The sequence below is a fragment of the Hermetia illucens genome, chromosome 1 (genome assembly GCF_905115235.1).
Source record: "Hermetia illucens chromosome 1, iHerIll2.2.curated.20191125, whole genome shotgun sequence".
Classification (NCBI taxonomy): Eukaryota; Metazoa; Arthropoda; class Insecta; order Diptera; family Stratiomyidae; genus Hermetia; species Hermetia illucens.
Window position 1 is genome coordinate 209979666 of NC_051849.1, and position 16866 is coordinate 209996531.

The window sequence follows — 16866 nt, forward strand, 5'->3', positions numbered from 1 at the left end:
ATTGCTTACGGCTCATATCGATAAAGTGGACATGCTTTCATGATCAGCCCATGCTTATATGCAAGGTTTTGATGGGTCCCATTACATACAGCGTTATGCCTGTTCATGTTTTCCACTGGCGCCATAACAGTGCAACCAGAAATGAGATTGCCCAACATCTCTAATGCCGAATCACATCTTCTGCATTGGTGGTCGTTCTCCACCCGCTCTTTCATGATGAACATTTTATAAGCTCGGGTGAGGGCCACGCACTCCTGAATGGCACACATGAATCCCTCCGTCTCATCAAAGAGCCCCAGGCACCCTCACATGAGTGCAGTGATAAGATAGTATGCCACACTTCCATGACTGTCACCAAAAACTTTATAAGTTTGGGATCAATGCGATACAAATGTAGAACATCGACTAGCCAGGTATGCCGGACGCTGTCGAAAGCCTTGGCATGATCGATATAGCAACTAAAGAGGTTTCTTTGGCCTCTAGTTGCTTGTCCTGCAACTACCGAGTCGACAATAACTTGCTCTTTGCAACCCCTTGAACCGACTTATGAATTTGTAGAGGGTTGGTAAGCAAGTAATTGGTCTTGTGTCTGTGATGCCATGCGTCGTGTCCTTTTTAGGGACAAGGTAGGTAATTCTCGCAGTGAGGAAGGGTGGAAATTCCTCCAGCCGACTAATGGCTTGACTTATGTTATGTGCCAACCGACTGTGTATAGTGGCTAATTTTTGATAACAGAAGCTGTTTATGGCTCATCCAACCTCCTCTTCGGTAACATCCGCAAAATTCATGCCAGGCAGTGGCATGGTGGGTGCTTTCGGCGGTGATCCACTCAGTATGCTGGGCGGGTTCCCCCCAAAGTCCACCCCAATATCTTTCCGCTTTCGCTACCGAAAACCGTACTGTACCCTTGTCAGGTATCATATGAAAGGTCTCGGTTAGTACTTTTTCAAGCAATTCAGTTTTGGCGTAAATTGCCAATTTGCGAGTGCCATTTAAAGTGAGACAGGACTCATTTTCGGAAACCACCCAACCCAAAAATTTGAAAAAATTCAGGGCCATACGCCTGTATAAAATCAAGGCCTCAAAATATATCCCATTCCGATATCTGCTCAATATTGCAAAGTTTCGCAAGAATTTGGCTAGTTAATTTTTGTGTAGGGATTGAGGAGTGCTAAGTCCGCATCCACTTGATGTCGGACCGGATCAAATGAAGAGCAATTTACTCCTACTGTTTATGTTCCGCGGACTCCTCTTTTGGGCGGCTACGCTTTTGTACCAGGGCAAAGACAACTCATCAGACGCAGGTGATGTAGGGGGAAGATTGACGTCGGATATATTATAATTCGCACCGTTGCCGTGTTTTGTAAATTATAGAAGGGAGCGTATAAAACCTGGGAGTCGCTTCAGTCACGCTGCTTCCAAGGCAGAGGTGATTCAGCGTCTGATGAGTTGCCTCTGCCCTGGTACGAAACCGTAGCCGTCTTCGTCCCTCTTTTGATTTCTGGCTAGTTAGTTTCAAAGTTATAGCAGTTCACAAGTTATCTTAGGCTATGCAAACAAAATGCTGACGTCATAATTCACAAGAATAATTGTGCAAGTGCAAGTGCAACGAACTCAAAGTTCCTCACATAGGAAAACACAAAACCTTTTATACCTGAAACTTTTTGATTTTGTACACTCTTTCCTTCTTTCTCTCTAACCCCACAAAGTTTACCTTAATTTAGAGGCATTATCCAATTTTAATGGCCTAAGGTACCAAGACAAGGAAGGAACCTCAAAGACCGTGCCCTCGTCGTGGATCTTCCCTCTCGATCGGGGCGCTCGGATCCGGAGTAGTACCACCCCACCCCCGCATTGAGCCGTTATTTTTTTATTTTCAATTTCCAGGTTTAGCTCGCGTGTTGGTCTTTCGGTAGGCTCGAGTGAATTCTCATGTTTCCCATGTGGTCTGGTTAGCATAGAGGCAAGCAAGCGCTTGCTGACGGAACACTTCGGTGGGGCTCTAGTACTTTTAGGATTGACCGTGAAGGGTCAACTTCACCCACACTTTAACTTTTCGGGATAACTCTCCCCTCTCCCTCTTTTTCTCGAGATAATTGCCTCTGGGCGATCATCTGCGGAGATACTAAAAAAAAAGGACAAAGCTTACCATGCTTTAGAAGATCTAGGCCGAAATACCAGGGTGGTTCGAATGAACGAGAAAGGCGACCTCATGTTTGAGCTGACAAATCCGGTGTGGGTAAAAAAAGGGTTAAAAAAGTTCGAATCTGATAGTTTGTCTGCTGTCTGAACAGACCTCACTCAAGAGGTACTTCAAATGCTTCACGCTTGGACACTTCACGAAAGGAGATGTGGGAAGAAAAGGTATATTGCCAAGGAGTGGAGTAGACACCTCAAATTTATATAATGTGAAGAAAAGGAAAGACAGGATAAACAGCATACATTGCCGGGGGCGTCAAATGACCGCAAAATAGAAAAGCTCTCCCACCCTGCAGCTAGAAATCTCTCTTAGGTCCCCAAAGAATGGTTTACCCAGTGTCCGCGGCCTGAATCTAGCCAGAGCTGGACAATCGCAGAGAAAGTGCATGAGGGTTTCCCTTCCTTCTCCGCAGCTTCGGCAATGCGAACTGTAGGGTATGCCGAGCCTAGCGGTATGGCCCCCTATAGGCCAGTGTCATGTGCAGATCGCTGTAATCTTGAATGCATTTGCACGCATCTGTCACAGGAGCTCTTGCGATCGGGCTAGGTTATAAGCGGGCCAAATTCTCCTTGACTTGACACAGCTCGTAAGCCTTCGCCATCTTAGGCTCGCGGCTGCTAGGCAGTGCGAGTAGACTCGGTCCCCGACAGTCACCAGCGGAACACCGAATGTATTCGCCGAAGGACTGCCAAGAGCAGAGCCTTGCCTGGCCAATCCGTCAGCCCGCTCATTCCCCTCTATGTTCCTACGCCCGGGAACCCAGAGGAGAGTGACCTTGAGCGTGCCGGCCAGACGGTTCAGCGCGTCTCTGCACTGCCCCATCAGCCTGGAAGATGTCGTCGTTTAGTACAAGGCCTTGATGGCCGCTTATAACTAAAGTCTACAAAAAACTCGACGGTGGTGTTTGAGCAGATTCGATTCGTGGAGCGACGATTTTGGCGTGCGGACACAGGTATGGACAATGGACTCTGAGTCTGTGGGCCAGCGGGATTGGGCGAAAATAGCCGTGTATAGCTGTTACGCCAGATAAAACATGCTAGACAACCTTATTCTTGACGAAATAGGACGAAGTCTGAAGTTGATTGCTGATGGGTTTAATGCTTGAAATCTCACAGTTAGATATATTATTGGTAAACCTCATATTGGAAAAGGATTGGGTAGACTAACCTAATAAGGCAAGTACCACCTCGTAGAGGACTTTCTCGCATGCTTTGGCAATGCATTGTGTCCATTCCTTAGCAGAAGACCCAACTATTGATGAAATAGTGAATAGGCTACTTTTTGATTGACTCCCCACCAAGCCAGACGTGGGGCTCAGAAGGCGATAGATAGGAATATTCAAACGCCTACAAATAAGGTGGTCAAGGGGTAGTATAGGTCCCAGGGTGAAAGGTGGATTGGTACACACGATAGAGCATAAAACCTGGGAAATGCCTGCTGAACCAACACCAACAGCTCTACTACCAAACCCTATCTCCACCTCCACGTGGTGACCGCTGGCAGCTCTTTTTTACCGAAAAGCTGCAGACGGAGAAGGATGAAGGCGAATTTCCCGCTCCTAAAAACGGGACAAATTGTACCAACTGGTCCTCCAGGTTGTGGGTTGGGTAGGGCTGACAACCCTACATGGAAAAGAACTTGTTACGAAGTCACAACAGGAGCCTTGGACTGGATGGATTCCACAACGATGAAACCGGCAACGACACCAGAATAACGATTTGCACATTTTCTCATGGAACGTGCGCTTCCTGTGCAGAGATGAAGCTGCTGAACAGCTAGCGGATACCCTGTCCCAATATCGGGCTGATGTAACAGCGTTATAGGAGATGCGTTGGACAGGGACCGGTTTCTTGGAGCCGCTACACCATATATTATAGTGGCCATCCAGTAAACCATGTGCTCGAAGTAGGTTTCTTAATCAGCCAAAAAATGAAACCTGCTATGCACTCTGCGCTTGTGAGACAAGTTTAGAAATAAAAGCCTTATTAACGTTCACGTTCACCCTACAGAGGAGACCGCAGAGTCGGAGAAGGATACCTTCTACCAGGCAGTAGAACGAACCCTCGAAACCTGTCCCAGATATGATATCAAAATCATACTGGGGGATTTTAACAGCCAAGTAGGGACGGAGCCCGTATTCAGCCGATACGTTGCCCCCCATAGATTACACCAAAATACAAATGATAATGGACTGCGGATTATTCAATTACCAGAATCACACGAAATGGTTGTTGGAAGTACCTGGTTCGCGCGGAAAGCGGTTCACGAACATACGTGGGCCTCTCCAGACGGGACCACTTTCAACCAAATTGACCACGTGTTGATCAAACGCCGCCACCTCTCAAACTTGATGAATGTTAGAACATATAGGGGGGCCAACATAGACTCGGTTCACTATCTCGTTGGCATGGTGCTCCGAGCTCGAATAACAACACCACCCCGAGTCGCCCCTGATAATCAGGTGAGAGTTAACACTGAAGCCATCCAAAACACAGCCTTCCGCGACATCTATAACAGGGAAATGGATGCCGCATTAACCGCAGTCAACAGAGGATCTGGAGATGAAACATCAACAAATGATCTTCACAACCACCTGAAGAAAGTTATCATTGATACGGCAACAAACATACTTGGCCCCAGCCGCAAAAGGAGTCGGAACGGCTGGTTTGACGATGAATGTAAGCTAGCAACGGAACGGAAGAATGCCGCATACCGAGTAATGTTGCATTCTCAAAGAACGCGGGCACGCGCAGAGACTTATCACGAAATCCGTCGAGCGGAGAAGCGACTTCACAGACGGAAAAAGGAAGCCTGGGAGAACCAACAAGTCTGTGAACTAGAAAAGTACAGGGAGCAACCGCACCAGGCGCGCAAGTTTTACCAACAAGTCAGCAGGATGAAGCCTTATACACCTCGATGCTCATCCTGCCGAGACAAAGAGGGAAATCTGATTTCCGACAGAATGGGCATATTAGAGCGATGAGTTGAGTACTTTGATGAGCTACTGAACAACCAGAACATCGGCGAGTTGGAGGTCCCGCCAACTGAAGACGACGAACAAACATTGCCTCCACCAAGTTTAGGAGAAACAGTCTGTGCAATTCATCGGCTAAAAAATCATAAGTCGCCAGGAGCCGATGGAATTACAGCCGAATTGGTTAAATATGGAGGCGACCAGTGACACCAAGTGGTTCATCAACTTGTGCTCAAAGTATAGGACAGCGAATCAATGCCTGACGACTGGCAAAAAGGCATTATATGTCTTATACATAAAAAGGGAGATATCACACAGCAGCTTATGATAGCATAGCTAGGGCAAAACTGTACACGGCCATGAGAGAATTCGGTATCCCGACGAAATTGCTAAGACTGACTAGGCTGACCCTGAACAATGTGCGGGGCCAGATAAAAGCAGCAGGATCACTCTCAAGACCATTCAACATCAACAACGGTCTACGACAAGGGGATGCCCTATCATGCGTCCTCTTTAACCTGGCCCTCGAGAAAGTGATCCATGATTCCGAGGTAAATGCAAGAGATACGATCCCTTTTAAGTCCACCCAACTACTGGCCTATGCTGACGATATCGACATCATGGGAAGAACCACCCGAGACGTACAAACTGCCTTCATCCAGATCGAGCAGGTGGCAATTGACATGAGTTCTTGTTCTGCACTTCAATGAAGGCAAGACAAAGTATATGGTGGCAACGTTTGCACCGAAAACCAATCAACCAACAACATCAAACCGCACTGGTCAAACAGGAAAAATAAGGATAGGAGAATACAATTTTGAGACCGTTGATAATTCCTCCTATCTAGGGTCGAAAAACACAACCGATAATAGCTACGATGATGAAATCCGCGCACGCAACAGAGCCTATTTCAGCTTACAAAAACTGTTTCACTCGAAACGTCTCACCATAGGGTCAAAACTCTTACTGTACAAGACAATGATTTTGACAGTCCTCATGTATTCCTCAGAAACGCGTTCGAGAGAAGAATCCTCCGAAGAATTTTTGGTCCCCTACATGAGGATGAACGATTCCGTAGCCTACATAACGACGAAATCTACGAGCGATACCGTGACCGTCCGGTTGTGGATAAAATCAGGCTCAATAGGTTACGGTGGGCGGGTCACTTAATTCGTATGGATGAGGATGATCCAGCCCGGAAAGTCTATGAGGGCAGTATCTATGGTAGAAAAAGAAGACGAGGCAGACCCTGCCTAAGATGGAAGCGATGGCGTAGGCCAGGACGCCAGACAGCTTTTAGGGATATCGAATTGGTGGACCTCGGCGCAAAACCGGGATGTCTGGAGTTCCTTATTAAGGCGGGCCTAGATTGGATACAAAGAAGCTAAGCACTGAAGAAAGAAGTTAATAGCTCCCGAAATTAGTACTTATTTGTGAAAATAAAAATTTATTTGTAATCTATGCTTTTAAGATCTAACTTAAGCTGGCTAACCAGCCAAGGAAGGGGCCACTCACCTCAGCAGATTACGTGTTTCACTCTCATGATGAAAATAATCCTGGGGCTACTGTTCAGCAAGAAGGAGGCACCGACACCTTCCAAGGATCTGGATGCAACAACAATTTCGCCAGTCACCAGAGACGAGCTCCTAGAAACTTGCAGTAGAATAAGGGATAACAATGCTCCAGGCCCGGACGGTATACTGAATGAGATCCTTAAGCTCGGCCATTTTGGCTGGTGCTACATTCGCCATCTTAGGAATAATACCCGTTAGCATTTTGGCAAACGAGATGACGAATATATATAATGTAAATTTCATCTCTTCTTTATAGCAGATGGAAAAAGTCAATAAGGAAAGATCTACAGATGGGTAACGGCACTCAAAAAAGGGTCCGTGGACACGCGCGTGATCCTGGCCGTTGAAGAGTCGAGAGATAGCATGGGGAAATCAATTATAATCTCATTCAGTTTCTCGCAGGGCATGGAGGATATCGCTAGCACTTCTGCAGATTTAAATTGGACACTTCCTCTGATCGTACAAATTACGATGGAGGATGTCAATATCTTGTCCTTCGAAGACTCTTCGCTTCGGGCTGATTCCAGTTAACCCGTTGGGGAGTTCCGTCCCCACGTATTCGAGGAGGGCGATCAGACCCGAGTCTGCAATGGACTCATTTGAAGTGGCTTCGGCCATGAAGCCTCACCGGAGGTTATCTGGTACCATGGGAACCGGGACGGCCTTCTGAGAGTATATGCTCCAGGAGAATTCCTGGAGGATGTGTTCTCGACCCGGTTATTTGCGGTTGGCCCCCTAGTGGGGGTTTCATGGTGGTTGCGATTATGTCTACATCGCGGGCAGAGTTCCTCGGAGCTCAAGCGTGGAGTCGCGCTGTACAACTCGGGTGCCGTACCCCTTAGTTGCGGCAGAGGTGTTAGATAGGCCTCACATCCACTGGTATGAATGCTGAGCCTGCACTCAGTATAAACCAGTACCGCTGTGCTTGCATGGCGGGGCTCTGATTGTGGTCCCAAAATCAATCCGTGTCCGAAGAGGACCGTGGGATTATGCCTACATGGCAGGTACTAGCGTTAAACCCCCAGGACTTTCATGTCCTTCGAAGACTATTGCGACGAGTTCTTCTTTGATCTGGACTTAATTTTTTGTCCAAGCCTAGTCGACGTTTACAAGGGTTAGTCTTTGTGAAATTTCTGATTCGATTGACAGGTCCTTGATGTACCTCCCCAGGTAAGTAATTATCCAGACAAATGGTAGAGCGTCAGCTTTGTCTTCAGAGTGGGAATATCAGCGAATGCTTTCGTTCGAAATTTGTCAGGTTTTAGTCCTTTAGTTTTCAGAGACTTTTCAATGGGCCTAGTTTTTTTGACAGAGGTTAAATTAGAGAATAAGAAATTCGTACTATAGTAAAATTATATTTGATCCTTTTTATGAAAAGTGATTTTTTTTTAATTTTTATAAGTTGCACTATTGGATGAGAGCTTATTATTCATCTATATTAGGCTTGTAGTCTGGTAGGAGCTCCCAAATTTTCATTCTCCACCGTTGTCTGCGTTCTTCTGTTTCCTTTTCAATTTTTAAAACCTGAGGTAGTCGACGCCAATGGTCCAATACTTTCCATCTCAAACTCCTTTAAAAAGAATGGAATCATTAGTAGGAGTAGGAGTACTAGAAAAGGTGACTACAAGACAGACTTTCGTCTGAGGACATACGAACCAATTATAGTGTGAAACTGCTTGAATACTCTTTGTAGCTTCGATGAGCTTCTGCAACTTCATCAGTCCCAGCCATTGTTGGAAAATCGCTTCAGTAATCTTCAGTTCATACCAGTCAACCGCCACTAAATATTTGCTTCGCTCCCCATTGTGGTATACCAACCAAGCGCGAAAAGCAAATCGTTTGGTTATTTTCATGTAGAAGTTGTCAGCTAGTTGGATTTTGTGCTCCCAAACCTTACGAACATGAGTTATCCATAGTTGAAAAATTTTCCGTTTGAGTACCGTTCTTCTGTGATTTTCCGCCTTTTTTTGAAATCGCCGTTTCCGCTTGATCAACCGTTTGAAGGCCTCCATGCCTATATTCCGTAAGAGCCAACAGCGTCGATATTCTTGGCACTTTTTATTGTTTTCAATGGCACGAAGACGGGCTCGCTCCTTTTCGAGTTTGGCAAGTTTTTCGAGACGTCGTTTTTCCTTAAGTGCTTCTATGCGTTTTTGTTTGGCTTCTTCGTCTTCAAGGCGCTAGAAATATCGAAAACAAGGATGACCCTCAAATGTTTGCAAAGAGTTTATGAAGAATTACCTTTGCTTCCTCTGCTGCTATTTTTGCCGCCTCCCTCTCTGCTTCTTGCTGTAACCTACGCTGTTTTGCTTGTTCATGTTTAACATTCCTCTCCATTGCTCGTTCCTGCATGTTTACCAGGAATTTAGGCATGATTAGGGCTTTTCCGCGCAATCGAGAAAATTCATCTTCATCCTCTTCATCCCTTAGGTTCGCTACAATTCGCAGGCATTTAGCTTTAGTTCGATTTTTCACTTCGCCTGTTTTTATCACAGTTCTCAGTTCCTGCTTTACTTCTTCCTTCGATTGCTTATGTTCGTCTATGATTTTGTTCAATTTCAGTTCCATGATGAGCCTCTCTTGACGCTCTAACTTTATTTTTTGCAGATCGATGATATCTTGTTGGATTTTAATCCTGCAATGAAAATAGGTATGCCAAAAAGTAGATTCAGAGCTTAAAATAAGTATATCTCTTTGGTGTCGAAGTAGTAAATCATCTGCTTTATTGACATAACCGTTGAAAAAAAAATTAGGAAGGTTGAATTTTCACTGCACCTGGGCAGGTGAAGGGGGGGGGGGGGGGTGGGAGGGGATAAGAAACGCCCAATTCCCCTTATAATTCGGCGAGATAATCGCCTTTCCAATAAGCCTATTAAAGACATTTTTGGGCGCCAATGACTTTATAAGGGGAGAGGGATTGCTACGAGATTTTAGCGCACTTAGAAAAGGAGCATCTCCTCCATGCTTCTGCATACTTTTTTTACACTCTGTTTCTACAAGGGTAGGGCCATTTAAACATTTCAATGATCATATCAAAATACTGTCCTTTCAAAGCATCACAATTTTTAAGGGACGTGACTGCCGTAATTCTTAAAAGGGTTTAAAAGAGTGGTCCTTCTGCTTCCTCTTCCATCCCCTTCCTCCCGCTTCGAGGATGGTGATTAAAACTAAAAAAATCCCGACAACGGAGCTAGAAAGGAGGGATACTCCTCTTCCGGGCAGGGTGGAAAATTCAAAATTCGTCGTGATGATGATAAACCCACTTTGGGGGCCATAAGTTTTTAAGGGTCAGTGGTCGCCACAATTTTTCATCGCGGGAGAAGAGGCGAGAACAGAGAGAACAGAGCACCACTTCAAAGAAACTATTCTACCTTTCCTATAAATGTGGACTTTCCTCGCACAGTGGAAGGTATTAAAAAAAAATTTAAAACAAGGAGAAAAGGATATGTGAAGACCAGGCTGTCGAATCGTAGGACGAGCTATTTACCACGCAGCCAAAATGGGTGAAACCAGTATCAGTTATTGTACGTGTATACCGAAACCATCGTCTTCGTGGACTCCTCAGGAGACCAACATGGAAAAGTGTCCTGGCTGTTGCAGTCCTGCAGTTGAGCGTAACCAACCTCAGGAGGAAATTGATCACACTAGAAAACGGAGAAAGGTTTGCAATATTACGGAAACGAGAAACCTTACCAGAAAGTAAGGCCCTACAGCGAGTTGACAAGGCGTCATGTAAGGATGGTAATTTTACTAGTAGTAAAGTGTGCAGTAAGTATATAGACTAAGGTCCCTGGGACGTTCATCTTATACATCCTCTAAAGTGCAATGAAGTGTTCTAACCTCAGGGGAGACGACATCGACCACGCTCTAATTTACGAGCCCTGGGTTGGAGGAGATAAGACATTAAAAGGGCTCCAGGAAAATAGTAGAAAATATTTAATAGCCAAAAAGATATCGATAATGAGTGGCTGAATCCGTATGGTACCCAGCCACTATCTGCGCTAAATCGAGGAAGATTTGGTTCTCATACGATACAACCTGGGAACTTATGAGCCAACCAGAATGTATGGACTTCGTTTCTTTTTCTTTCCATCCTTAAGAATGTTTTTTCCTTCGATGTGCTGGAGCCTGCTGAGCCAAAACTCAGTCCGACGTTTTTCTGTCCTGGTATATGGTTGCCATAAACCCCTGTGTAGGAGATAACGCGTCAACCATATCTACGAGCCATACCTCGATTTCTAATAATGCGTTTCAACCGTTGTTCTACGTCGCATAGTTTTAGGACGACCCACCCGTCAGCCCCCCGGGATAGTAAATTCCATTGCATGGTGGGACCCCCAATGTTTGCCATTAGTTCGCCTAACGCTGAAACTCCAGCTGCAGCCTTGTTCGCTGCTGCTTTGATTTCCTCAAAAAAGCTTATCTTTGAGTCAAGAGTAAGCCCGAGGTTTTGACTCGATTGACTCTCTAGTGTTTCATAGAGCAGGGAGCGGTTCCTCAGATAGTCCCTCAATATCCGTAAGAGATAGTTCGGCACGTGGAAAGTATTGCCTAGGGTGCCTAGAATGTCTTTCCATCTTACGGAATTAAAGGCTGATGGAGCACCATCCGTCGAGTTCGGTGACTATGCCTCCACTCGTCGAACGGCATCCACGACTTGCATGACAGCATCAACTGTGGACAAACCTCCCAGTGTTCACCTTTGCGACTTCCCATAGAAAGAGCATCGGGGTTGCGCACACCGACAGTTTGTGTCCACCACTTCGAAGGCAATGTATTGATAGTCACTTGCCGAGAAGTCTCGTCCACTAGCGACACCAGTGATTCCGTTGGAATGGATCCGGTGTTTAGAACTACCAGTCCTGTTCTCGCCGCCATTTTCAGAATTCGTTTCCCTCTGGAGTCTGTGTGAGGTATGCCCCTTTCAAGCATTGAAGTCATCCCTGACCAGGATCCTCCCATCTGTGACTAAGATAGCGTCCTCCAAACATCAAGCTTGCATCGAAAGTCCGGCATTGTCTCATTCGGCGTAAGGTAGACACTAAAAAACGTTATCCCTGGGCACCGAATTCAGGCAAAGCCGTCCCCTCCGCCATGGGTAAAAACCCTTAGGAGGGTGCCATGAAACTGAGTCCTTGCTTTGGTACTGCTCATTGATGAGTACTAAATCAACTTTGGTCTCCGCAGTGAACTGCGCCAGCAACTCGTGAGCAGTTGCACTCCGGTGCATATTGATTTGTAGGATGCGGATCATGTTGACCGCGTCCTAGCTCTTTCCAATTCTGATCTGAAGACTGGACACCGCCCCGAGCCCGCAGTGTGCGCAATGTTCTCATCAGTCGCGCCACGATCTCTGCATAGGAGTTCGCAGAGGTGATACCAATCCGGGCATTGGTTAGCTCCCGACATTCGCGTTTGATGGCTTTTTCTATTTCGTTATTTTCTGTGAGGCAGTCAAGGTTTCGGATTTCCAGAGAACACGTGGGTTCCAGGCTGGAAACCAAAGCTTTTTCTCCCAGAAGCCCCTTGACTGCTTCACAGAACGTAACTTTATTTGTTATTGTCTTCGGGCCTAGTTCGACTAGGACTCCACCACCCTTCGTTTTCCGAATGGAAGACACTTCTGCTCCGTGGTGCTCCTTCGTCTCCCCACTTTTTCTTTTGGTGCACCGTCGTTTGTGTCCGCCTTAATCTTAGGCAGAGGTTTTTCTGATGGCGCGACGTGTTGTTGTCGCTTGTTCCTCTTCACCTTCTTCTTTTGAATCCTGGAGAGTACCCGAGTGAAGTCTCCTTCAGATGTTCCTTCCTCCTTTCGTTTTTTCCCCAGTTCGCTCTGCAATGGGCTGTCTGCGATCCGTTTGGTACTCCTAGTGTTCTTGTCGGGAAGCGCTGTTATTTCTGTTTCCTGCGGATTTAGTCTTACTCTTCATGTCCGCCTATAATATGAAATCCTGTCCAGGAGCTCCTCCAGTTCCATTAGCCCGTTTTTCATCCCTTTGCTGACGTTTTTCTGGAGGAATATCGCAGATCGCATACGCTTCACAATTGCCAGGCATTTATTAATAAGCCTTTATTCTTCAGCTTGGCGCCAGTGTAGCCGACAGCCCTCTCACTCTTCTTATATTCGAAACCATTTGGTTAGTTTCGGCAGTTTCCACTGTGCCTCTTTCCACTATTATAGCACTGCGTGATATGGTCTGGGTTCCTGTCTCCTTTGCAGGTGCCGTATCACTTTGCGAGTCCTTTTCTTGGCAGAGCTAGGCTCATATCACTCCATCGACGTCGGCAAAGAGTTGTTGGGGGCTCCGGGGATTCTCAGTGTGTCCCGGCGTGTATCGGTCATTAGCAGTTCGCTCTTCACTGAGAAACTTTCTCGGGGCTACTACCTAGGACGCAGCCTGGGGGTCAGAACTACTTGCTCGGGCACCTCGGGGACGCCACTCCCCGTATTGTAAGCGACCCGTTAAGGATCGTTGACGACCCCTGAGGGTTGTCCTATGAGCAAAGACACGGGGCATCATTTTGACGCATCATGAAGAAGTAAGCAGTGAGAATTTGGATGTCATCGAAACTATAACGAAGGGAAAACAGCAGTTTTATTGGCCTAAATGCTTAGGATGTAATTTGGTAAGATTATGTGAACTACATGGCTTTGAAAAAAAGTTGAACGTACGAAGTCGAAGGAGTGTGCTGATATGTGAGATTAGAACTGCATTCGAACGGGATTTTATGGTTGAAGCAAAGTCGTCCTCATTGAGTGTTCTGTTGGGTCCTTCGAGGATCAAATAATATTAATGCAGGGTTACGGCACAAGAAGAGGAAAACACTAAAGTTGCAATCAAAATTGGAAGTGCCTCGTTGAGGAATTAAGGAATTTAATGAGTTTCTTAATTAAATTAGGCGAAGTTGATAAACGCGGGACGAACATGGAATTGTAGTACCTGGAGAAATGGGGCACGATACAGAAAACCAGGTAGATAGCGATGATTCTTGTTCGGGACGAACAAGTTTAGGCGGTGTGACTGCAATTTAAATCGTAGTAATGACAATTAGCCAGGACACAAAAATTGTATAACAGTGGGACGAATATTTAGATCTTGTCAAAGGCGTGGAGTAGTTTTCTAGCAAAGTCATTGTAGGCCTTTCTGGAATGTTCCGCGGGATATAAAAATGCTGGACGTAGTCTAGTTCTAGAGTTAGAACAGGTTGGTTATGAATATGCCTCGAATTGTACCAGTTGAAAGAATTGTTCTAAAATGCCTAATTTGGTGTAAAATAAACGCTTATATGAAAGTTACAGAACGGGGTTTTGTCTAGTGCTACGCAATCCAGTGATACGAACTACGTAAAGCAACTACGTAAATTAAGAACGTGACAATATTATCCTTGAATCAATGAAAAAAGATGGACTAGAAAGTTCTAAAAAATTACAACTTACTTATTCTGGTATTTCTTGGCCAATATAATCGAGTTTTCCTTAACATCTGGTTTTACAGGGATCGGTTTGTGGGCGGGCCCGAGTTGCTTCTCTCGTCGTATTTTATCCAGGAAAGCGTTGATTTTTTTAAATCGATCATTTTTATTGGTCAGATTTAATTTTTCAATTTTACTAATAGTGGTAGCATGTGTCCACTTCAAGAAGTACTCGCGTAGAATCTTCTCCTTATTTTGCGACTTTGACTGGAATAATTCAGATATTATAGCTTCTTGCTCTTTAGATTCAGTCTCAGAACTTTTTGTTGTAGCTGAATCGTTGCTGTCTAGATTTTCAATCTGAGGATTAAGATTGATTTCCGGTGGGAAGAGTCGTTTTACTTGAAGCAACTCCACGGATGAGGGCAGTTGACTCTCTTGAAGCGGTGCTGATTTTGGTATTTCTTGACTCATCACAGTTGGATCACTCGTTGCATCGGAAGGAGGTTTTTGCAAAGCTTCGAAGGATCTACCAACCATTTCAATTTCTGTTTCCATCCGGACATTCTCGAAGACGCCATCAACAATATCTGATGCAACGGAATCAACGTCGCTGCTAGTATTCGAGGAGCACATCTCAGTCAGTATTTCGTCCCTTGGGGAGTAGTTGATGACTTCCACTGAATCCTCGAAGCGCACGTTTTTCTCATAGACCAGGTGATCCATATGGTCTTCATTTGATACTTGCATTGCTTTCTGGTTCGTTGCAATACTGCCTTCCTCCTCCAATATTTGATTGTTGGTTTTTTGCAAGGCATTTTGAACTGTGGTATAAAAATCGATAGTGTGTTTATTGCACTTTTCTAAGCTCTCCAAGATACTTTCATTGTTCAGATTCACACAGATTTTCGGTCGAGATTCAAACTTTCGTCGGGATCTAGATAGTTCACTTTTGAATTTGTTTAGTTCATTCTCAATATAATGTTCCTCTACTTTTTTGTTATGCGATTTTGTGCTTTGTATAGTGATTTCCTTTGAGGTAATGTTGGTCCTTCGTGTTACATTCGTGCGAACCTGAAAATACAACGTAGCTGAACGTGCATAGAGAAATAAACGGCTAGTTACCATTTCATGTCTTAGGTTCATTACTAAAACTGGATCTAGGACTTTCTTCTTCGAGTTATCTTCACTGAGAGCCTTCAATTGATCCCGTCCAATAAAATCCATCGCAAAGAACTTTTTCACTGTTTCGGTTTTTACACTTAAGGAATTCAAATGCCGCTTTCGTATTCGATCCCATCTTGTATCTTTTGACCGTAATTTGTCGTCGGCATTTGTGTTTTCATTCATGCTTTTCTTTTTTATTGAATTTTACTTTCTAATTATTACTACGACTATTTATGATGTCCTTTCTCTCATTCAAAATGAAATTTGAAAAAACAAATTCCGTTACTATGGTAACTGATATTTGAAAGGACATTTTAATTTCGGAAGTGTGGGGTTGGAGAATATGTCTCTATATTTGTTTCAGTGTCGAAATATAAGTTGTGGTATTTTAAAATTTAGCTAAGAGTAGGTTAACGAAAGCGCCAAATACCACAGTCACCAACAGTAATTGGAAATTGCTCTATTTCTTCACACAGAGAAATTACGTGAAGCATAAAAAGCACCTAATTTGCGAATGTCGATGAACTTATACAAATTTAAGAGATACATTATTATTCTGTTAAGGGAAACCCGCACCGCGTCCTTAAACAATTATTGTGCTCGTTATAGTGTACCTATTAATCATAGTATCTTAAGCAAGCCTATAACTGTCAGGAACTTTAGTATATTCCCTATTTCGGGATCTTTCAACTTTGCATCTGGTATTAAGTGATCTCTCAGATGCCTCGACCTACTTTGCACAAGTGAAGGACGCTGTACCAGGACGTGTATAGAGGTTTCATCACACTCCGCAGAAAACCCTATTTGATATCCTTAGCTTCCTGTGTGGAGTTGCCAAATATCCCATCAGGCGCGCCCCTTCGTGCGGGTAAGGGAATGCTCGGCGAATGTGTCATGGCCATGCACATGCACGCAGCCGGAGATATTATCCGTGGATAAAAATTGGCTATGGGAAGGATACCCAGAAATGAAATCAAACATGGAGGAGCAGAAGAAGAATGAAGTTACGGTGCAGGGCTTCGGAAACCCAGTGCCGGCGGTTTTTGGGAGTGAGCAAGCGGGCTCCCGGCCGTCGATATCCAACGACCGCAGTGCCTCAGTAGTGGGAACCTTGGCTACTGTGGCATCTAATGTTACAAGCGTACGGGAGGCACTTGAACTGGCTCCAGTGATGGACCCGTTCAGAAGGGGCTCGATTTTTCGCAGATCCCCTCCCACACGGGCACAAGCCCCCACGATCGCTACCCCCAGGGGGAAGCGTATAGCGGGAGTCTTCGATGAGGAAGAATCACTGACGCCGATTCACCCGAGCGATGTTTTGGGCAATGATCAGTCTGGAGCTGCCTTTACTGCCCTCGGTAAAAAGATCATGGAGCTGTGTGAGTTTATAAAGGAGCGCAGGAACATTCACCAAAATATAAGGGCCATGATAAGAGGCATCTGTTTGACGTACGGCAAGGCCCAGGATGAACGAGTAGGGAAGTCGCCGATTGGAAAAGTGAACCAGGCAACTGAAGTAACGCCGGTTCAAAACACAA

The 16866-nt window shown here is 45.1% G+C and overlaps 1 protein-coding gene across 1 annotated transcript; it reads right to left on the reverse strand.

Moving 5' to 3' along the window:
- Positions 1-8173: 8173 nt before the first annotated feature.
- Positions 8174-15511, reverse strand: LOC119647286 (calponin homology domain-containing protein DDB_G0272472). Its single transcript, XM_038048192.1, has 5 exons — positions 15287-15511; positions 14187-15235; positions 8990-9383; positions 8405-8928; positions 8174-8318 (listed from the first exon to the last, which is right to left on the reverse strand). Exons 1-5 carry the CDS (start codon positions 15509-15511, stop codon positions 8174-8176), a joined length of 2337 nt encoding a protein of 778 aa, XP_037904120.1.
- Between the last annotated feature and the right edge of the window lie 1355 nt (positions 15512-16866).

Bases quoted from the DNA above. Each gene is read 5' to 3' on its own strand.
- LOC119647286 (XM_038048192.1), bottom strand. From the start codon at position 15,511: ATGAATGAAAACACAAATGCCGACGACAAATTACGGTCAAAAGATACA. The intron at 15,236-15,286 runs GTAACTAGCCGT...TTGTATTTTCAG, and splicing joins TGAACCTAAGACATGAAATG to GTTCGCACGAATGTAACACG. The intron at 8,319-8,404 runs GTTCGTATGTCC...TTCTTTTTAAAG, and splicing joins GCAGTTTCACACTATAATTG to GAGTTTGAGATGGAAAGTAT.